Below are 22,933 nucleotides of genomic sequence, written 5' to 3'. Positions count from 1 at the left end.
TGAGAAGTAACTCACAAACATATAATAAATATAAAACATCTTACCTATGTTACCAACTAATTCTGATTATTCCCCAATAGGAGACCTGACCAAATTCACATAGAAATGTGCATTATAGATCTCTCATTCTCATTGAACGCAAGTCTAAGAAGCGGTAGATCTGTTCAATGTGTGCTATTTCTATGCTTCCCATTCTTAAGTTTAGTTTTTGCATAATTTACTTTCAGTTTTGCACACCAACTTCAAACAGATGAAAATACAATATTTGTGGTTATCGAAAATATATTTCACAGCGGTTTAGATGGTACAATTCTTTACACTATACTTGCTTATCTTGTGACATAAACTGAAATGATTAATTAACTATTACAATTTAAACAACCAGGAAATCTTCTGTCTTATGTAACCATAACATACTAATTTGAGTGTCCCGGATTTACATTTACTATATTACGTCTCGTCTATGAGACAAGGCTGCACTGCCTGGCAATGGCCTTGGGAATACATTCTTAGAAAATAAAATGGTTCTTCAGCTGTTCCCATAGGAGAAATCTTTGAAGAACCCTTTCTGGTTCTAGGTCAAGCCCTTTTGAGTAGAACCTTTTACACAGAGGTTTCTATATGGAATGCAAAAGAGTTCTACTTGGATACAAAAAGCCAAAGAATCCCTTTGGAAGCCTTTTTTTCTAAGAGTGTAGTGACTGTTCCTCTAGTGAGAGTAACTTTCCTCCTTCTGTGAACAGTCTCTGAATGATGAGACGGATACCCCAGATAGTGAGTCCGGGTTCCAATGTGTAGCCTAATATAAATAGGCTACCTGTTAAATACTGTATATATAAAATATCTATTGGTTAACTGAATAGTATGCTGTTACGTAGAAAATTCATTTTACAATCTGCGCTACGTCAGTGCACACACACACACACTTCTGGTCCCCACAAGTATAGTCAAACACGTCCACACATACACACATTCTGCCTGTAAGAAGGTAACAGGACATCCTGTTACCCTCGCTGACTCATTTACATCTCCTTAACACTACGAGGGATCAACAAACGTACAGTGCCTTCAGCAAGTATTTATACCCCTTGACTTTTTCCACATTTTGTTGTGTTACAACCTGAATTAAACATTTATTAAATTGTCACTGGCTTACACACAATACCCATAATGTCAAAGTATAATTTTTATTTTATTTAAAAAAAAACATTTTTACAAATGAATAACAAATGAAAGGGTGACATTGTCACATAATAAGATGCATGGAGTCTGTTCAATAATAGTGTTTAACATTATTTGAAAAACTATCCTATCTTTGTACCCCACACATACAATTATCTGCAACATCCCTCAGTCGAGCAGTGAATTTCAAACACTGATTCAACTACAAAGACCAGGGAGATTTTCCAATGCCTCACAAAGAAGGCCACCTATTGGTAGATGGGTAAGAATTAAAAAGTAGACATTGAATATCCCTTTGAGCATGATGAAGTTATTAGTTACACTTTGGATGGTGTGTCAATACACCCAGTCACTACAAAGATACAGTTGTCCTTCCTAACTCAGTCACCGGAGAGGAAGGAAACTGCTCAGGGATTTCACCATGAAGCAAATGGTGACTTTAAAGAGTTAGAGAGTTTAATGTCTGTGATAAGACAAAACTAAGGATGGATCAACAACATTGTAGTTACTCCACAATACTAACCTAAATGATAGAGTGAAAAGAAGCCTGTACAGAATACAAATATTCCAAAACATGCATTCTACTGTTTACAGAAAACTCTTTCAACAATTTTAGATGAAGGTGAGTGAAAAATGGACTGGGGGGATGAAATATACTTCTCCCATGGGCAAAGAAACTCAAAAGGGGTGACGATATTAATTAACAATCATTTTGATCTGATTGTGCAGATTGTCCAAACAGATCCACATGGTAGATTGAGGATTTAATATATGTTATTGGACCATGAACAGATATGGCTCATTAACCTTTACGAACCAAATAATGATGAGCCACGCTTCTTTGAAAATATATATAATAAATGATCAACCCTGCAAGCAACACAAGACTATTATTATAATACAGGAAATCATGAATGTTGTGGATATATGGAGGATTAAATATCCTGACCTAGTGAGATATACATGGTGGAGGTTTAATATCCTGACCTAGTGATATATACATGGAGGTTTAATTTCCTGACCTAGTGAGATATACATGGTGGAGGCTCAATCAAGCTAGTCGTCTTGACTACTTTCTTATGTCATTCTCTCTGGCACCAAAAGTGAAAGAAGTGCTGATAGGGGATAGAATGCGGTCAGACCATCAGATAATTGGCATATACATGACTGGTACTTCATTTCCACGTGGGCAAGGATATTGGACATTTAATCAAAGCCTATTGGATGATAACATGTTTTTAACTAGGACAGAGGAATTTCTAACATCATTTTTACGACAACATAGGTACAGCAAATCCGATTATTGTATGGGCCATGCAATTCAGTACTCATCTATAAAACAAAAGCAATTTAAGTCAAAGGAGTCCATACTAACAAGGGGAAAATAAGGTCTAACAGAACAGATACAGTAGATGGCAATAAAAACTGTACCATAGAGGCTCAGAGTAAGTTAGTGTTGTTGTGATGCAAAAATTATTGCAAAATGTATAGCACGTAGAATTAAAAAGGTATTGTTCATTCTAATCAGACAGGTTTTTTACATGGATGATACATGAGAGATAATATAAGACAAGTACTGGAAACAATAGAACACTATTGGTAAACCAGGCCTGCTATTCATAGCGGACTTTGAAAAGGCTTTTGATAAAGTACGACTGGGGTTTATATATAAATGCCTTGAACATTTCAATTTTGGAGAATCTCTTATAAAATGGATTAAAATCGTGTATAGTAACCCTAGGTGTAAAATAGCAAATAATGGCTACATCTCAGAAAGTTTTAAACTGTCAAGAGGAGTAAAACAAGGTTGTCCACTATTGGCATATCTATTTATTATAACCATCGAAATGTTAGCTATTAAAATCAGATCCAACAATAATATCAAGAGACTAGAAATACAGGGCTTAAAAACAAAGGTGTCATTGTACGCTGATGATCCATGTTCTTTTAAATCCACAACTTGGATCCCTCCACAGCCTCATAGAGGATCTAGATAATTATTCTAACCTCTCTGGATTACAACCAAATTATAGTGTACTATATTACGTATTGGATTACAAAAAAATACTACTTTTATTTTACCATGTGGTTTACAAATGAGACGGATATCCCAAAATAAATACATTAATATTGTGGTTAAACTCAAATATACTAATTGTTAAAAAAGCATTTTTTTTTTAATGTTAAAAAAAATATATATAATCTTCGTAAATGATATCATAAATACGACTGGTGGAGATATGTCATACATGCAGCGAACTAAAACATATGGACATGTCTGCTCTATCCAATTAACAACCCAAAAAATGTAACAACCAAAATATTGACAGCTGTGCCATATATATTGCAAAATAGGTGGATAGAGATTTTTGACGTACCGATTCCATGGCACATGGTTTATGAACTGATATGCAAAACGACGCCGGATTCAAAACGTGAAATTGTTCAAAACATAATGTTATTTATATGAGGGATACAACCTTCCCAGCTCTGCAGATTTTGCTGCGAAGAGGCAGAATCATTAGACCTGTCATGCCTGCACCCGCTCCCCCTCTCTGGTGCTCGAGTGCGCCAGGCGGCCCATTATTACACACACCTGTCACCATCGTTATGCGCACTATAGCACTTCACGGGACTCACCTGGACTATTACTTTATTGATTGCCTCCCCTTTATCTGTCACTTCCTCAGTTTCTTCCCTGTGTCTGCATTAATGCCGTTTTGTTCCCCCCTGTCCAGACGCTGTCTGTTATTTATTAAATGTTCACTCCCTGTACTTGTTTCTCGTCTCCCAGCATCTGGGAGTATATGGCAAATAGAAATCCAATATGGATGGTGTTAAGCGATAGATGAGAAGGGTTTAATGGAGCTGAAGGTCGGGACTAAAAACAAGATAACTAATGTAACTAATGCTGTAAAACGTACCTGTATATAGGTTAACTTTTTTGAAAGAGCACAGTTTGAAAGATACGGCAAATAGAACTAGATAGAATAGAATCAATAGAATCAAACTGGATGTACATCATAAATATATGGGATAGGTAGAGGGTTAAAAACAAACTATTGTAAAATAGACTGTGTCCATCAAATGCATATAGTATGTTTAAGCTGGAAATAAAGGCCTAAGTGTTCACTAGTTTGCTCCAATTGGGGGAGGGTTGGAGGGTAATAAAGGCAATATCTAATAAAAAAATATGTGTATATGTATTTGTATGTATGTATTTATATGTGTATGTATGTATATATATATTTGCCAGAAAATATATGGAGGATTGGAAGTGAATGTCACGTGTGCTCCCTCTCAGGCCTCTAGGTCATCAGGCTGCTGATTATCCCACACACCTGTCACCATCATCAAGCGCACCAGCGCCTCATGACACTCAACTGGACTCCATCACCTCCTTGATTACCTTCCCTATATATGTCACTCCCTTTGGTTCCTTCCCCAGACGTTATTGTTTCTGTTTCATGTCTGTACATTTTTCATGTTTCTGGTTTTGTATTATGTTTCGTTTATTGATTAAATCACTCACTCCCTGAACTTGCTTCCCGACACTCAGCGCACATCATTACAGTGATGCAGACAATTACATTGATGGAAGTAACAATATTAAAGCTGATCTACTTTAAAAATATATATAAATAAATATAAAATGAAATAAAAATATGTTTGGGGCAAATCCAAAGCATCACTGAGTACCACTCTTCATATTTTTGAAAATATATATATTTATATGGGCTTGGGAGGCGAAGGTCAAGTCATGCGACCTCTGAAACATGACCCGCCAAACTGTGCTTCTTAACACCCACCCGCTTAACCCGGAAGCCAGCTGCACTAATGTGTTGGAGGAAACACTGTTCACCTGACAACCGAGGGCAGCCTGGAAGGGCCCGGCCCAACACAAGGAGTCGCTAGAGCGCAATGAGCGAATTAAAGCCCCCGCCCGGCAAAACCCTCCCCTAACCCGGACGACATGGGGCCAATTGTGCGCCACCCTATGGGACTCCCGATTACAGCCAGTTGTGATACAGCCCGAGATCGAACCCGGGTCTGTTGTGACGCCTCTAGCACTGCGATGCAGTGCCTTAGACTGGGAGGCCACTCTTCATATTTTCAAGCATGTTGGTGGCTGCATCATGTTATGGGTATGCTTGTATTTGGCAAGAACTAGGGAGTTTTTGGGGGGGATAAAAAGAAAACCTAAAACACAAGGCCATATATACACTGGAGAAGACAGTGAAGGTTCCTGAGTGGCCAAGTTACAGTTTTGACTTAAATCTACTTAAAAATCTATGGCAACAACCAATTTGACAGAGCTTCAAGAATTTTGAAAATAATAATGGACAAATGTTGCACAGGTGTATGAAGCTCTTAGACTTATCCAGAAAGACAGCTGTAATCGCTCCCAAAGGTGATTCTAACATGTATTGACTAAAGGGTGTGAATACTTACAGTATGTAAATGAGATATATCTGTATTTCTTTTTCACTAAATTTGCTAACATTTCTAAAGCCAGGTTTTCACTTTGTCATTATGGGTTATTGTATGTGTATGGGTGAGAGAAAACAACAACAATTGAATCCATTTGCAATTCAGGCACAACAAAAATGTTGTGGAATTATTGTGTAGTAATTTAATGTGGAATAAGTCAAGGGGTATGAATACTTTCTGGAGGCACAACTACCTCAACATCCACCTCAACAAATGAGACCTCATCCACTCACTCACGCACGCACGCACGCACGCACGCACGCACACACGCACACACACACACACACACACACACACACACACACACACACACACATTGTGTACAATTAGGTATAGTACAGAGAGAACTGTTGTGGAAACAGTAGCAGGGTTTGCTTAGAGAGATCATAGAGAGATATCAAAGAACTCATGAACTGTCAACTGAAGAAAAACATCAGTGTCGACACATCTCACCTGTTCTCTGACCAAACCACTGGGTGATATCAGTTCTTCCAGCTCCCACTCATCCTCCCTATGACTGTAAACATGGGTGGGGGATTTATTGCAGAAAACAAAGATCTTTAGAAGAGTGGGTCATCTGTCTTCACAGATGCAGTCTCTTATCAAATTCACCCCAGCATTGCTATTCATGAAATTCTCACCATCAGGGCCCACCATGTTGTTGCATGTTTACTCAATATATATTTTTCTACATTGCCCTTCCCCACAGTGACAAAACACATTGTCTCACATAACTCACAGGATCTACTGTTTTCAAGAGGGTAACCAGGAGTTGATAGTGTCACAACATAAATCAGTAATTATGTGTAAGAGTAGTAAGTGCGTTTGTGAAATGAGACCTTGTCAGTGTGTATGTCCTGTAGGCCTATGATGGATCTAGGTTTCATGATTAGGAACCTGCAGAACCGGAGTGTTGTCTTTGTGTCCTGGCAGTTACACCCTCCTTCTGCAGACAGGAGTCATGATGAAAAATAAGCCACCAGAGAGCATTGACTGTGTCCAATTTCAACACCTGACACACCCTGTTCATACCACCTCACTCAACACCCCCACAAATGGCCGCAGGAAGATGGTTTTGTTGTCAGTGTGTGAGAGTGACAAGGCAGTCAGATTTAGAGATGGAGGTCAAGCATGGCGGTAAGTACACTCACTCATTAATGATCCTGGTTGAGAATCACTGAAGGGAAGAACAGGGCTATTGAAGAACACACAGGGGTATATTCCACATGTTCTAACTTCCTGCTTACAACAGGGAAATGAAGGTTGAGGAGCAAGATAAGAGCCCAGAGGGGTATACTACAATCAGGATCAAGGTGTTAGTCCGCTAACTTGCCTAAATATAATGAAATAACAAGCTTAAAAGGGGCTTGGTCTAATTGATTCAAAAACATAACTTTATCGTTCTTAATGAACCAGAAAATCTAGTTATTTCTGGTTGTTTATCATAGTTAGCTGGCTAACACATTGATCCTGCTTTGTCGTACACCCCTCTGGTCCTGCTGTTCACCACTGTTTGTATAATGTCAAGTATGTACTCGTGTAATTAAATGTGATTAGATGTGATCGCTGCCTTCTGCTAAAATATTTTGATTGAGAGAACTTTGGAACTTAACAGGGAAATGCAGCAATGTTGTACACACATACACAGACATACACATTAACAGGGAAAAGAGAGCAGACCAGAACAAGGGTGTACAAAACTCAATTATTTTATTAAACTTCTATCTTATGTAATCTGTATATATAAAAGTTCTAAAGCCATTGGCCTGAGACTAGAACAGACAGTGAGGCTGGCGTGTTTTATCATATCCACATTAGTCCTCATTATTCACCAGCAGCCAGAATTGTACAACAGACAAGAACAAAAAGAGATGTAAACAGAGGCGACAAAAAAATATATATACGGAAGAGTAGAGGAAACGACTGCACAATGCAATGTTGTGAAGACGGTCAGTTAGACTAGTGGAGAGAAGACTGGAGGTCCTTGGGAGACGGAATAAATAGCAGGAAGATGCTTTGCTCAGTTGATTGGCCATGCCATCCAACCCCGTGCTCCATTGGGCCGTGATTGGACATGGGGTAAGAGGGGGCGGCGGCAGTGGGGTTGCTGGACCAGTGGTACTGTCAAACCATCCATAAGTGCACACAATGGGGTGTGTGGATGTGTATATTTTCCTATGAGAAGAGCTTTGTGTGAGTGTGTATGCATTTCCCTGTTTGAATGTAGTCAGGTTCAAAATGATTGGCACCCTTGATAAAGATGAGTAAAATAGAACCCCATACCTACTGTCAAATATGGTGGTGGATCTTCGAATGTATGGGGCGATTTTGCTTCCACTGGTCCTGGGGCCCTTGTTACGGTCAAATTTACCCAGTACTAGGACATTTTAGCCAAAAACCTGGTTGCCTCTGGAGGCTGAAACTTGGCCGCAAGTGAATCTTCCAGCAAGACAATAACCCCAAGCACACATCAAAAGCCACAAAGAATATGTCAATTGAACATAAAATAAGATCTCTCCCAATGTGTTCTTCAATCTCATAAAACACTTTTTCTAAAGGCTCAGTGCCATTATCCTCATAAGGTCAGGAATTGAAAATAGGGGTGCCAATACTTTTTACCCCCACCATCAAAATCTCTTTCTCTGAGGAATTGTATTAGTATAAAATAACAATTTTTGCATACAATATAGCAGAGTATTTGTATTATTTATTTTATACAGTCTTTTTTGCTAATCTTTATCAAGGGTGGCAATCACTTTGGACCTGACTGTATACAAGTGTGTATGCGCATATTTGTGTAATACAACCCTCTGTTTGCAGATCCTGTTTTTCAGGAGCTGGTAAACACTCATATCAACCACATACAAGGACAATTTTCCATCATGATTCTGGGCATAGCATTGTCTTCCATCCTCTTAATACCCTTTTTGTTTCAATTCTCTTAAATACATATTTTACATCTCAGATTAAATACCACTGTGTGTGTCAACAAAGTACGTACGTATGTACGAACGAACGAGAGAGAGAGAGAGAATGTTGCATGTGCTTTCCAATAGGTTACACCGGCACACTGATTCTACTGTGTGCTGGGGTATGGCTCTCCAAGGCCACAGGGTATATCAATCAACACACAGACCTGAAAATAATACCCTATCAATACAACGGGAGGCCAGCAAAGACGGCCAGTGTGCTCAGTCGCTGTCGCTGGTGTCACTGCTGGGGTCTCCCTGGACCTTGTTGCGGTGCTGCATGGCACGGTGGTAGGCCACCTGCACTGACTTGCGGATGTTGGACTTCCTTCCCTCAAGCATCTTCTCCTTGTCCAGCTCCTGGTCCACCCCCAGAGGAACAAGCTTAGAGCGCGGCAGCCACTGCCTACAGACATGGTCAGAAACACACACAGGGACATACAGTACAGGGTAGTAAGCTTCTGCAGACATAATAGTAACTACTGTGTGAGCTGTGACCTAAAACAATGTTTTTTTTCTCTCATTGTTCTCATGCAAAGCATCCTCATCAACCACTCCTGACCCACTTCAGCTGACAAGCGATGGCTTTTTTTGCTTTCTTGCATTTATATGTCAAGAAAAGTTCCCTTTGTTCTTGTACTACTTGAAGACAGCCATTTGACATGCTTTAGTGAAAAGCTGCTGAGCTGCACGTTGTTGACTACAGCCAGAGGTTTGCTGATACACTCTGATTCTGGGTTTTCCGCTGCCTCTACTGAGTAAGAACCTGAGCTGTAGAAGGGAGGCCTCCAAATCACCACTTTTCTACCAGAGTGTGAGAGGGATAGAGGTTTGAGTGGAGTGAGAAAGCGGAAAATGTGTAGGAACAAAGAGAGAAAGAGAGAGAAAAAACAAACACAGATAACAGAAAGAGAGACAGTATCAAGAGAAGAAATAGTGTACTGACCAGGTTCTCTTGTTGTCGAAGAAGAGAACCAGGAAGAGGTGTTCCCGGGCCTCCTGGGTCATCTGTTCCCCCAGCTTCAGGACTTCCAGGGGGGGCACGGGGATGGGGACCCCTCGGTGGAATACCCCCTCCCTGGGCATCTTAGGATCTATGATCTAAAGGGGGGAAGAGGAGGGTTAGAGGTAGATATATGATAGTTTCATGAATATGGTGCGAAGGGGCCTCCCGAATGGCGCACTGGTCTAAGACACCGCATCGCAGTGCTAGCTGTGCCACTTGAGATTCTGGGTACGAGTCCAGGCTCTGTCGCAGCCGGCCGCGACCGGGATACCCATTGGGCGGTGCACAATTGGCCAAGTGTCGTCCGGGTTAGGGGAGGGTTTGGCAGGCAGGGATGTCCTTTTCCCATCGCGCACTAGTGACTCCTGTGGCGGGCCGGGCGCATGCACGCTGACACGGTCGCCAGGTGTACGGTGTTTCCTCCGACACATTGGTGCGGCTGGCTTCCGGGTTAAGGGGGCATTGTGTCAAGAAGCAGTGCGGCTTGGTTGGGTTGTGTTTCGGAGCACGGCTCTCGACATTTGCCTCTCCCGTGTCCGTACGGGAGTTGCAGAGTTGAGACAAGACTGTAACTACCAATTTGATACCACGATAAAGGGGTTAAATTAATATGGTGTGAGAAATATGATGTTGTGCCTCTTTGTGGCCGAACAGAAATTTAAACCATGGTTTATCCTAATGTGTGTGTCCATCCCATTGCAGGATTACCAGAGCAGGGTATGAAGGGTAGCCTCTACACTTGGCCCACACCAGGTCCAGAGCATCAAGGGAAGAGTAGTCATCTGATGGCATCCTACAACCTGATCGGCCCCGGCCCCACCCTACTGAGAGAAACACACGATACATCAGAATCACATACATACAAGTTTGCATCCCTGTTTGAGGGCCCAAAAAGGTGATTTTTTTAGCACAGAAACACGCAAAACACTATTTTCACCTCCTAAACACACACACACTTTGGGAAACGGAGAGGTAGAGCGACAGATGAAGATAAGTGCATGCCTATACGTGTGTGTGTGTAGTGTGTCACTCACAGTGTGAGACACTGCGTGACCCTCCCACAGAGTAGGAGTCATTCTCTGTCCCTGATGTCTCCTCACTACTGTCCTCTTGGAAGGCGGAACGAGGGAACGACTGCTTCCCCCGGCCCTGCTTAGACGGAGTGGTACTGAGAGAGAGAGAAAGAGAATAAAATAGTAATTTATTCATCCTAAACCAAAATGTGTGTATCATTGAAAGTTCAGTTGTGTTTGACTATGTGACTGTGTATGAATGCCATTGTGTGTGGATTATAATTACCTGGTTCTGTCAGAGGCAGCGCTGCTGCTGCTGCTAGTGGTGGATTCAGAGTCAGAGCTGGATCGAGGGAGGCTCCTCTCATTCCTGTACACCCGAAAACTCTCTGTCACCGGCTGGTTGCCCCCAACAAAACCGTTAGTGGGCAGACCTAGGAGACAGAGTCATAACCATTACAGTTACTAGACTGACTGTCATAACTTCAAAAACACAAGCAATGACAATATAACAATGTAAGAAGTGTGATTGTGCGTGTGTGATTGTGTGTGTGTTACTCACTCGGAAGGAGGTCGTCACTGTCACTCTCGGAGCTGGAGCTGCTGTGAGGGCTGCGGGGTCTCTTCCTCTGCCGAGGGGGAGACAGAAGGGGCAGTTGGGGGGGACCAATCGGACTAGGGCTTACCCCCGCGTCTCTGTTCTTAGGGGGGCGGCCCGGCCTCTTGGGGGGTCCGGACATTTTGGGGTTCTTCTTGGAGAAGAGGACAGAGGTACGACGTCCCACCTCTGGAGCTAGAGCCGAAGACGATGCACTTAGATCTACAGAGAGAACGAGGAAGAGCAAATGGAAGTACAGTATATCATATATACCTCCTTCGTAAAAGGAGAGTTGGGAATTAATTACCAGTATGGTAGGGTTAGGCCAGTGTGAGATAGTTATGAACAGTTATTCATGCATTCATATGAATGCATAGAGTATATTTACTGTGAGTTAGTTTAGATATACCCTCAGTCTCACCCTTGCCACTGATCTCCTGACTGCTGCTCTCCTCCCCCTCGTCATGGCGTCCCGTGGAGGAAGGGTGATGGGGGAGAGATGGTCCCCTGTCCCCTGAGTCCCTGCCCCCCATGCACGAACCCCCCTCTCTCTGGTGTGCCAGTTTCCTCTTGATGACCGTCATCTCTTTCCTCAGGGCTTTGGCCCGCCGCGACCGACCGATGCTGTGCTTCCCCGAGCTGACCTCATCAAAGCGCGCCTGCAAAAAACACAGCTGCTCCTCCAATGGCAGCCGTCGCCGGTTCTCTGATAAGAGCAGGTCTAAGAGACAGAGAGAGATTTAACGCAAGTACAGAATCCCAAATGGCTATACAGCAACATAATAACTTAATTGGAAGAGTGCAACTGAAGGAAAAGGAGAAAGGGGGAGAGGCGGAAGTAGAAAAGCTGGTGGTAAAACAGGACTCCAAGCCACTCACCCTCCTCATTGGAAGAGAGCGGCCTGTCTCCGTCTCGGTCCCTCTCTCGTTCTCGCTCCCTGTCCCTTTCTCTCTCCCGCTCCCTCTCTCGGTCTCGCTCTCTGTCACGCTGGCTGTCAGGGCTGGGCTCTCGGGGGAGGTGCATGCCTGTGTCATAGTCCAAGCCAATTCGCTCAGCCTGTCTGCGGGCGGTTCTGATCACGGCCCCGCCCATCTCCCGGAGGCGCAGAGCGGCGCGGTAGAATACAGTTTCCTTGGCGTTGTATTTGAGACAATTGTTGACAATGAGGCCAAAGTCTGCCTCGAAAGCCTCGAAACTGAGGTAGCAGTGAGACTCAAGTAGATTCCACATGGTCTGGAAGTCCATAGGCCTCTCGATGTGGTCCAGGTAGTCTGGCACCTGAGGAGAAAAAGAGGTCAGGGTTAAAGCCCTCCAGCCACTGTGTGTGCAAATAACGTTTATGTGCGTTACCTCAGCCAGAGGGACAGGCTCAGTGAAGAAGTTGCTGGTGTCTCTCTCCTGTAGTTGCTCCAGGGTGTTCCTCAGTAGGACCAGGAAGGGAGTTAGCTGCATCTCTAGTGCCATCTGCTGTACCTTGATCTACACATTCCACACACACTGTAAAAAAAACTGCTCACTGTGCAAACTGCCAGATGTCAAGTTTGTGTGTCAATATACAAATGTGCGCTTGAAGTGTGGATGTGAGGAGTGTGTGTGTGTGTGTCTCACTGTCTCCCTCTTAAGTTTCTCTCTCTTGCGGATGAGCTCCACCAGTAGTCTGGCTCTCTCCAGGTCATGTCTCAGTCTCTGCCATGCTTTCAGCTGCTCCTTCAGAGCCAAGTTATTCTCCTCACTGTCCCTCTGGGGCACCAACACACACACACACATTTGTAATGTAACGCACACTCAAAATAAACAGACACACACACAAACTGGTTCGTTTGGCAGTGTAACACAGTTAATCAGGATACAGCAGCACACACACCATTACAGCAGAATCAAACTACTCTCTCATTTACATAACTCTCTCTCACACACACATATCAGTCCAAACACATGCAGAGCTTCCAGTAGTATTCTCCCTACCGCTGAGATAACACCACCAAACAGAGACGGTGTGGTGGTTACCATGGTAACCTGTGACTCTGGCGCCTGTGGATGTAGCTGCTCTGTGTTGCGTTGCGACTGCAGGTGGGTCTGGAGCCGTCGCAGCAGAGGGACACCATTCCGGCTCTGCCTCTTCAGGGTCCAGTAGCTATGCAGTCGCTGCATAAACTGGCTTTTCCTGGGCACTGTCAGGTTATTGGTGATCTTACTGAGCCTGGGGAGGAACACACAGGGGAGATGGTAGGACTGAAGAGACTGGGAGAGTATGTGATGTCTGAATCTGTAATGCCTTTATATTTGCAGTGAGTGTGTGTGCATACACTGTGTGTACCTGTGTGGGGGTATACAGGGCACAGACACCACAGGCGTAGCGTTCCTCTTCTCAGCCAGTATCTTCCTGGCTCTCTTCATCTTCAGTCTGGACTTGGCTTTGGTCCTCTTGGCCCGCTCTGAGCTCCAGCCCTTGGAGTCGTCATCGTGACCTATACTGGGCTCATCGTCCTCCTCCAGCTCGCCCTCGCTGTGGGAGGAGCCCATGCTAGTCCCTCCCGCCCCTCCGATGGGGCGTGCAGAGCCGGGTGGGGTGTGGATGTCGCAATACGCGGTCTTGCGAACGCTGAAGGAGGTGCCGTTGGCACCGGTCTCCCTGACAGGCTCCATCTTCATATAGAGGCCGGCCTGCTGGGCGCAGGTGACGTGGAAGGCTGTGTAGCAGTTGGCCTTGTGGCACTGGATGCAGGCACCTGAGCCGCGCTGCTTGCAGATGTAGCAAGTGAGCTTCCATCGCGCCGGGGGGATGTGTTCGATGCTGTCGATGGGCTCCAGGAAGACAGTGTTGGCAAAACACACCTTGGGGAGAGAGAAAAAGGGGTGAAAAGGGGTCATTGCAACAGGATTGTCAACAGGACAGACTAGATGCAGACATGCACAGCATCAAAACTATCATACGGTTTGTCAATACACAGCTCACAGCTCAAGCACAGCATTCACACATACACTCCTACTCTTGAACTAGTGCTCAGAAATTAGTGCTTTTAAGGTCATTTTGACCCCCCCAAAAAAACAAACATTAAATGTATGCATTATGTGAGCTGAATGCTGTGACACAGAATAAAACAATGAATAAAAGTACCATGACTGCCCATTACAGCTTACCACTTAACCATAATGTATTCACAGTACTTCAGTAAAATATTTCAGTTGTGTATATTACATTTGTTTTATTTGATTACTTTATTATTTCATTCCAAGTCATCTCATTATTATAAAGCTACTGCTTATGCTGTCAGATTTTTTTGTTGTAGTAGTTCTTCAAAGTAAATAAGGCAAACTTTTATGACTGCTAAATACCAACCATCAGTCACATAGATCATGTATTTTCAGGTAAGGATACCTCACCAAGCAAGTGCTCTCTATCCCTCTCGATTGTGTGTTCTTCTGTCTCTTCTCTCCCTCTCTGTTTACTCCCCACACAGACCGGATAAGCAGGCGCGCAACGGATTATGGTCATTGTAGTTAGTTTAGTACAGAAAACGTGGTAATTATGTTGAATATTGGCCTGTTGGAAACTACAACTCCCTACGACATCGCACAGTTCGGGCTTGAGCTGATTTATCTCTAGAGAAACTGCGCATTGAGCTCACAAAACTGAATTAAATGGAATTCAAATCATTGAACAGACGTTGGTCAATTAGTTGTTTAAAAAACAAATAACTACCTTGCACACACTCCTACCCTCACAAACATTATTACCCTCGCACACACTCTCACCTCAGGGATCCAGAGGGCACACACCACATGGGCCCAGCGTGCGTCATCCGTCTGTTTGAAAGCTCCACCCTTGTTGGGGCATAGGGCACAGTCAACGGCCCGGCTAGGGGACTGCAGGCAGCGCCGACACAGCCACTGGCCCTCAGGGATGTAGGGCACACCATAACACTCCTGGTGTACGGCCAGGTTACACATGTCACAGAACAGGATCACGTTGCTATTCTGACACTCGCCGTCGTTACAGATGCAGCAGACGGCATCTTCATCGATCAGGGCGCTAGGGTCCATCTGGGAGAGAATGGAAAAGGGGGAGAAGAAAAGGGGATAACCATTTAGGTCTTCAACCTTTTCTTGCCCAGGCAAACGTGTTCACGTCTTGTCTTATCATCAAGTGAATGATAATGGCAAGGAGAATGAATCATCATTTTTAAATAAATATATTTGGTAGATAGTTTTTCATTATTTTGACCTCCCCACAATAGAATTGGAAGAGGAAGTGTAAACTCTAAACATAACCTAATAGCTTGAAAAGGTATTCCAAAAACATTTTCGCTAAGAGCAGCTGGTTAGACAAAGGTTAGCCATGCATGTCCAAGTCAAGAAAGCTTAACAGCAGCCAGTGGCACATGCTGCACTGGTAGTCTACCATATTGTGGTACAAAAGCTGTCACTCACAGCGAGAGACAGAGTGTACCTAGTGTTTATCACCTTGTTGTGGCTCTCGAAGTAGGACTCCTTCTCCAGCCGGTCCATGAGGTATTCAAACACCTCCTGGGGGATGGGCGTCACCCCGTCACTACGTCGCTTGTCATTCATGATGTCCAGCCAGATGTAGTCCTCTTCATCGATGTCATACTCCACCTCCTCATCCAGCTCCTCTACCGACTTATTTATGTACCTGAGGGAGGGAAAAGTGTGGGGGGAAAGAGGATGCAGAAAGGATTTAGAGTGAGATAGAGTTTGGACATGGATACCTTCAATACCACCAGCCGAGGCAGTGTACTGTGACTGAACTGTAGTAGGATGAGTGTCGTATGGTACTGTGACTGACCTGTAGAAGGATGAGTGTCATGTGGTACTGTGACTGACTGACCTGAAGTAGGATGAGTGTCGTGTGGTAATGTGACTGACCTGTAGTATTGATGAGTGTCATGTGGTACTGTGACTGACCTGTAGTAGGATGAGTGTCGTGTGGTACTGTGACTGACCTGTAGTAGGATGGGTGTCGTGTGGTACTGTGACTGACCTGTAGTAGGATGAGTGTCGTGTGGTACTGTGACTGACCTGTAGTAGGATGAGTGTCATGTAGTACTGTGACTGACCTGTAGTAGGATGAGTGTCATGTGATACTGGGACTGACCTGTAGTAGGATGAGTGTCATGTGATACTGGGACTGACCTGTAGTAGGATGAGTGTCATGTAGTACTGCGACTGACCTGTAGTAGGGTGAGTGATGTGTGGTACTGCAACTGACCTGTAGTAGGGTGAGTGATGTGTGGTACTGCAACTGACCTGTAGTAGGATGAGTGTCTTGTGGTACTGCGACTGACCTGTAGTAGGATGAGTGTCCTGTGGTACTGTGACTGACCTGTAGTAGAAGGAGTGTCGTGTGGTACTGCGACTGACCTGTTGTAGGATCAGTGTCGTGTGGTACTATGACTGACCTGTAGTAGGATGAGTGTCGTGTGGTACTGTGACTGACTGACCTGTAGTAGGATGAGTGTCGTGTGGTACTGTGACTGACCTGTAGTAGGATGAGTGTCGTGTGGTACTGTGACTGACCTGTAGTAGGATGAGTGGCGTGTGGTACTGTGACTGACCTGTAGTAGGGTGAGTGTGGTGTGGTACTGCGACTGAGCTGTAGTAGGATGAGTGTCTTGTGGTACTGCAACTGACCTGTAGTAGAAGGAGTGTCGTGTGGTACTGCGACTGACCTGTAGTAGGATAAGTGTCATGTAGTACTGTGACTGACCTGTAGTAGGATGAGTGTTGTTAGGTACTGTGACTGACCTGTAGTAGGATGAGTGTCGTGTGGTACTGTGACTGACATGTAGTAGGATGAATGTCGTGTGGAACTGTGACTGACTGAGCTGTAGTAGGATAAGCGTCATGTAGTACTGTGACTGACCTGTAGTAGGATGAGTGTCGTGCGGTACTTTGACTGACCTGTAGTAGGATGAGTGTCGTGTGGTACTGTGACTGACCTGTAGTAGGATGAGTGTGGTGTGGTACTGTGACTGACCTGTAGTAGGATGAGTGTCATGTGATACTGGGACTGACCTGTAGTAGGATGAGTGTCATGTGGTACTGCGACTGACCTGTAGTAGGATGAGTGTCATGTGGTACTGCGACTGACCTGTAGTAGGATGAGTGTCGTGTGGTACTGCAACTGACCTGTAGTAGGATGAGTGTCGTGTGGTACTGTGACTGACCTGTAGTAGGATGAGTGTCGTGTGGTACTGTGACTGACCTGTAGTAGGATGAGTGTCGTGTGGTACTGTGACTGACCTGTAGTAGGATGAGTGTCGTGTGGTACTGTGACTGACCTGTAGTAGGATGAGTGTCGTGTGGTACTGTGACTGACCTGTAGTAGGATGAGTGTTGTGTGGTACTGTGACTGACCTGTAGTAGGATGAGTGTCGTGTGGTACTGTGACTGACCTGTAGTAGGATGAGTGTTGTTAGGTACTGTGACTGACCTGTAGTAGGATGAGTGTCGTGTGGTACTGTGACTGACCTGTAGTAGGATGAGTGTCGTGTGGTACTGTGTGGTACTGTGACTGACCTGTAGTAGGATGAGTGTTGTGTGGTACTGTGACTGACCTGTAGTAGGATGAGTGTCGTGTGGTACTGTGACTGACCTGTAGTAGGATGAGTGTGACTGACCTGTAGTGTGGTACTGTGACTGACCTGTAGTAGGATGAGTGTCGTGTGGTACTGTGACTGACCTGTAGTAGGATGAGTGTCGTGTGGTACTGTGACTGACCTGTAGTAGGATGAGTGTCGTGTGGTACTGTGACTGACCTGTAGTAGGATGAGTGTCGTGTGGTACTGTGACTGACCTGTAGTAGGATGAGTGTCGTGTGGTACTGTGACTGACCTGTAGTAGGATGAGTGTCGTGTGGTACTGTGACTGACCTGTAGTAGGATGAGTGTCATGTAGTACTGTGACTGACCTGTAGTAGGATGAGTGTCGTGTGGTACTGTGACTGACCTGTAGTAGGATGAGTGTCATGTGGTACTGTGACTGACCTGTAGTAGGATGAGTGTCGTGTGGTACTGTGACTGACCTGTAGTAGGATGAGTGTCGTGTGGTACTGTGACTGACCTGTAGTAGGATGAGTGTCGTGTGGTACTGTGACTGACCTGTAGTAGGATGAGTGTCATGTGGTACTGTGACTGACCTGTAGTAGGATGAGTGTCGTGTGGTACTGTGACTGACCTGTAGTAGGATGAGTGTCGTGTGGTACTGTGACTGACCTGTAGTAGGATGAGTGTCGTGTGGTACTGTGACTGACCTGTAGTAGGATGAGTGTCGTGTGGTACTGTGACTGACCTGTAGTAGGATGAGTGTCGTGTGGTACTGTGACTGACCTGTAGTAGGATGAGTGTCGTGTGGTACTGTGACTGACCTGTAGTAGGATGAGTGTCGTGTGGTACTGTGACTGACCTGTAGTAGGATGAGTGTGTGTGGTACTGTGACTGACCTGTAGTAGGATGAGTGTCGTGTGGTACTGTGACTGACCTGTAGTAGGATGAGTGTCGTGTGGTACTGTGACTGACCTGTAGTAGGATGAGTGTCGTGTGGTACTGTGACTGACCTGTAGTAGGATGAGTGTCGTGTGGTACTGTGACTGACCTGTAGTAGGATGAGTGTCATGTGGTACTGTGACTGACCTGTAGTAGGATGAGTGTCGTGTGGTACTGTGACTGACCTGTAGTAGGATGAGTGTCGTGTGGTACTGTGACTGACCTGTAGTAGGATGAGTGTCGTGTGGTACTGTGACTGACCTGTAGTAGGATGAGTGTCGTGTGGTACTGTGACTGACCTGTAGTAGGATGAGTGTCGTGTGGTACTGTGACTGACCTGTAGTAGGATGAGTGTCATGTGGTACTGTGACTGACCTGTAGTAGGATGAGTGTCGTGTGGTACTGTGACTGACCTGTAGTAGGATGAGTGTACTGTGTGTGGTACTGTGACTGACCTGTAGTAGGATGAGTGTCATGTAGTACTGTGACTGACCTGTAGTAGGATGAGTGTCGTGTGGTACTGTGACTGACCTGTAGTAGGATGAGTGTCATGTGGTACTGTGACTGACCTGTAGTAGGATGAGTGTCGTGTGGTACTGTGACTGACCTGTAGTAGGATGAGTGTCGTGTGGTACTGTGACTGACTGAGCTGTAGTAGGATGAGTGTCGTGTACTGTGACTGACTGTGTACTGACTGACCTGTAGTAGGATGAGTGTCGTGTGGTACTGTGACTGACCTGTAGTAGGATGAGTGTCGTGTGGTACTGTGACTGACCTGTAGTAGGATGAGTGTCATGTGGTACTGTGACTGACCTGTAGTAGGATGAGTGTCGTGTGGTACTGTGACTGACCTGTAGTAGGATGAGTGTCGTGTGGTACTGTGACTGACCTGTAGTAGGATGAGTGTCGTGTGGAACTGTGACTGACTGAGCTGTAGTAGGATGAGTGATGGTACTGTGACTGACCTGTAGTAGGATGAGTGTCGTGTGGTACTGTGACTGACCTGTAGTAGGATGAGTGTGTGTGGTACTACTGTGACTGACCTGTAGTAGGATGAGTGTCATGTGGTACTGTGACTGACCTGTAGTAGGATGAGTGTCTGTGTAGGTACTGTGACTGACCTGTAGTAGGATGAGTGTGCGTGTGGTACTGTGACTGACCTGTGTGGTACTGTGACTGACCTGTAGTAGGATGAGTGTGGTGTGGACTGACTGTGACATGTGACTGACCTGTAGTAGGATGAGTGTCTGTGTACTGTGACTGACCTGTAGTAGGATGAGTGTCATGTGGTACTGTGACTGACCTGTAGTAGGATGAGTGTGTGTGGTACTGTGACTGACCTGTAGTAGGATGAGTGTCGTGTGGTACTGTGACTGACCTGTAGTAGGATGAGTGTCGTGTGGTACTGTGACTGACCTGTAGTAGGATGAGTGTCGTGTGGTACTGTGACTGACCTGTAGTAGGATGAGTGTCGTGTGGTACTGTGACTGACCTGTAGTAGGATGAGTGTCGTGTGGTACTGTGACTGACCTGTAGTAGGATGAGTGTCGTGTGGTACTGTGACTGACCTGTAGTAGGATGAGTGTCGTGTGGTACTGTGACTGACCTGTAGTAGGATGAGTGTCGTGTGGTACTGTGACTGACCTGTAGTAGGATGAGTGTCGTGTGGTACTGTGACTGACCTGTAGTAGGATGAGTGTCGTGTGGTACTGTGACTGACCTGTAGTAGGATGAGTGTCGTGTGGTACTGTGACTGACCTGTAGTAGGATGAGTGTCTGTGTGGTACTGTGACTGACCTGTAGTAGGATGAGTGTCATGTGGTACTGTGACTGACCTGTAGTAGGATGAGTGTCGTGTGGTACTGTGACTGACCTGTAGTAGGATGAGTGTCTGTAGTAGGATGAGTGTGTGGTACTGTGACTGACCTGTAGTAGGATGAGTGTCGTGTGGTACTGTGACTGACCTGTAGTAGGATGAGTGGATGTGGTACTGTGACTGACCTGTAGTAGGATGAGTGTCGTGTGGTACTGTGACTGACTGACCTGTAGTAGGATGAGTGTCGTGTGGTACTGTGACTGACCTGTAGTAGGATGAGTGTCGTGTGGTACTGTGACTGACCTGTAGTAGGATGAGTGTCATGTGGTACTGTGACTGACCTGTAGTAGGATGAGTGTGGTGTGGTACTGTGACTGACCTGTAGTAGGATGAGTGTCGTGTGGTACTGTGACTGACCTGTAGTAGGATGAGTGTCGTGTGGTACTGTGACTGACCTGTAGTAGGATGAGTGTGTGTGGTACTGTGACTGACCTGTAGTAGGATGAGTGTCGTGTGGTACTGTGACTGACCTGTAGTAGGATGAGTGTCGTGTGGTACTGTGACTGACCTGTAGTAGGATGAGTGTCTGACCTGTGGTACTGTGACTGACCTGTAGTAGGATGAGTGTCTGTGTGGTACTGTGACTGACCTGTAGTAGGATGAGTGTCGTGTGGTACTGTGACTGACCTGTAGTAGGATGAGTGTCGTGTGGTACTGTGACTGACTGACCTGTAGTAGGATGAGTGTCGTGTGGTACTGTGACTGACCTGTAGTAGGATGAGTGTGTGTGGTACTGTGACTGACCTGTAGTAGGATGAGTGTCGTGTGGTACTGTGACTGACCTGTAGTAGGATGAGTGTCGTGTGGTACTGTGACTGACCTGTAGTAGGATGAGTGTCGTGTGGTACTGTGACTGACCTGTAGTAGGATGAGTAGGATGTGTGTGGTACTGTGACTGACCTGTAGTACCTGTGGTACTGTGACTGACCTGTAGTAGGTGAGTGTACGTGTGGGACTGTGACTGACCTGTAGTAGGATGAGTGTCGTGTGGTACTGACTGACTGACCTGTAGTAGGATGAGTGTCATGTGGTACTGTGACTGACCTGTAGTAGGATGAGTGTTGTGTGGTACTGTGACTGACCTGTAGTAGGATGAGTGTCGTGTGGTACTGTGACTGACCTGTAGTAGGATGAGTGTCCTGTGGTACTGTGACTGACCTGTAGTAGGATGAGTGATGAGTGTCGTGTGGTACTGTGACTGACCTGTAGTAGGATGAGTGTCGTGTGGTACTGTGACTGACCTGTAGTAGGATGAGTGTGGTGTGGTACTGTGACTGACCTGTAGTAGGATGAGTGTCGTGTGGTACTGTGACTGACCTGTAGTAGGATGAGTGTGTGTGGTACTGTGACTGACCTGTAGTAGGATGAGTGTCGTGTGGTACTGTGACTGACCTGTAGTAGGATGAGTGTCGTGTGGTACTGTGACTGACCTGTAGTAGGATGAGTGTCGTGTGGTACTGTGACTGACCTGTAGTAGGATGAGTGTCGTGTGGTACTGTGACTGACCTGTAGTAGGATGAGTGTCATGTGGTACTGTGACTGACCTGTAGTAGGATGAGTGTCGTGTGGTACTGTGACTGACCTGTAGTAGGATGAGTGTCGTGTGGTACTGTGACTGACCTGTAGTAGGATGAGTGTCGTGTGGTACTGTGACTGACCTGTAGTAGGATGAGTGTCGTGTGGTACTGTGACTGACCTGTAGTAGGATGAGTGTCGTGTGGTACTGTGACTGACCTGTAGTAGGATGAGTGTCGTGTGGTACTGTGACTGACTGACCTGTAGTAGGATGAGTGTCGTGTGGTACTGTGACTGACCTGTAGTAGGATGAGTGTGTGTGGTGACTGGTAGGACTGTGACTGACCTGTAGTAGGATGAGTGTCGTGTGGTACTGTGACTGACCTGTAGTAGGATGAGTGTCGTGTGGTACTGTGACTGACTGACCTGTAGTAGGATGAGTGTCATGTGGTACTGTGACTGACCTGTAGTAGGATGAGTGTCGTGTGGTACTGTGACTGACCTGTAGTAGGATGAGTGTCGTGTGGTACTGTGACTGACCTGTAGTAGGATGAGTGTCGTGTGGTACTGTGACTGACCTGTAGTAGGATGAGTGTCGTGTGGTACTGTGACTGACCTGTAGTAGGATGAGTGTGTGTGGTACTGTGACTGACCTGTAGTAGGATGAGTGTCGTGTGGTACTGTGACTGACCTGTAGTAGGATGAGTGTGTGTGGTACTGTGACTGACCTGTAGTAGGATGGTACTGTGTACTGCGACTGACCTGTAGTAGGATGAG

At 45.4% G+C, this 22,933-nt stretch overlaps 1 protein-coding gene across 6 annotated transcripts in view; it reads right to left on the bottom strand.

Moving 5' to 3' along the window:
- Positions 1-7,366: 7,366 nt before the first annotated feature.
- The window catches only part of LOC115131860 (peregrin-like), a 54,132-nt gene continuing 38,565 nt past the window's right edge, over positions 7,367-22,933 (bottom strand). For 3 of the 6 annotated variants that reach the window (XM_065020563.1, XM_065020565.1, XM_065020568.1), the window contains 13 exons: positions 15,725-15,914; positions 15,017-15,304; positions 13,578-14,095; positions 13,226-13,460; positions 12,869-13,000; positions 12,139-12,739; positions 11,681-11,980; positions 11,224-11,481; positions 10,948-11,095; positions 10,683-10,816; positions 10,357-10,472; positions 9,589-9,743; positions 7,367-9,048 (listed from right to left, as the gene is read on the bottom strand). In XM_065020563.1, coding sequence (XP_064876635.1) covers positions 8,865-9,048; positions 9,589-9,743; positions 10,357-10,472; positions 10,683-10,816; positions 10,948-11,095; positions 11,224-11,481; positions 11,681-11,980; positions 12,139-12,739; positions 12,869-13,000; positions 13,226-13,460; positions 13,578-14,095; positions 15,017-15,304; positions 15,725-15,914 — 3,259 coding nt within the window. In that variant the 3' untranslated portion in view covers positions 7,367-8,864. The remainder of the gene's footprint in view (positions 9,049-9,588; positions 9,744-10,356; positions 10,473-10,682; positions 10,817-10,947; positions 11,096-11,223; positions 11,482-11,680; positions 11,981-12,138; positions 12,740-12,868; positions 13,001-13,225; positions 13,461-13,577; positions 14,096-15,016; positions 15,305-15,724; positions 15,915-22,933) is intronic. The other 3 variants (XM_065020567.1, XM_065020569.1, XM_065020566.1) reach the window with 3 other exon arrangements.

This window comes from Oncorhynchus nerka, linkage group LG7, assembly GCF_034236695.1.
Source record: "Oncorhynchus nerka isolate Pitt River linkage group LG7, Oner_Uvic_2.0, whole genome shotgun sequence".
Taxonomy (NCBI): domain Eukaryota; kingdom Metazoa; phylum Chordata; class Actinopteri; order Salmoniformes; family Salmonidae; genus Oncorhynchus; species Oncorhynchus nerka.
The sequence above is the reverse complement of the archived record's forward strand: the minus strand, read 5'-3'. Positions and strand labels throughout refer to the sequence as shown.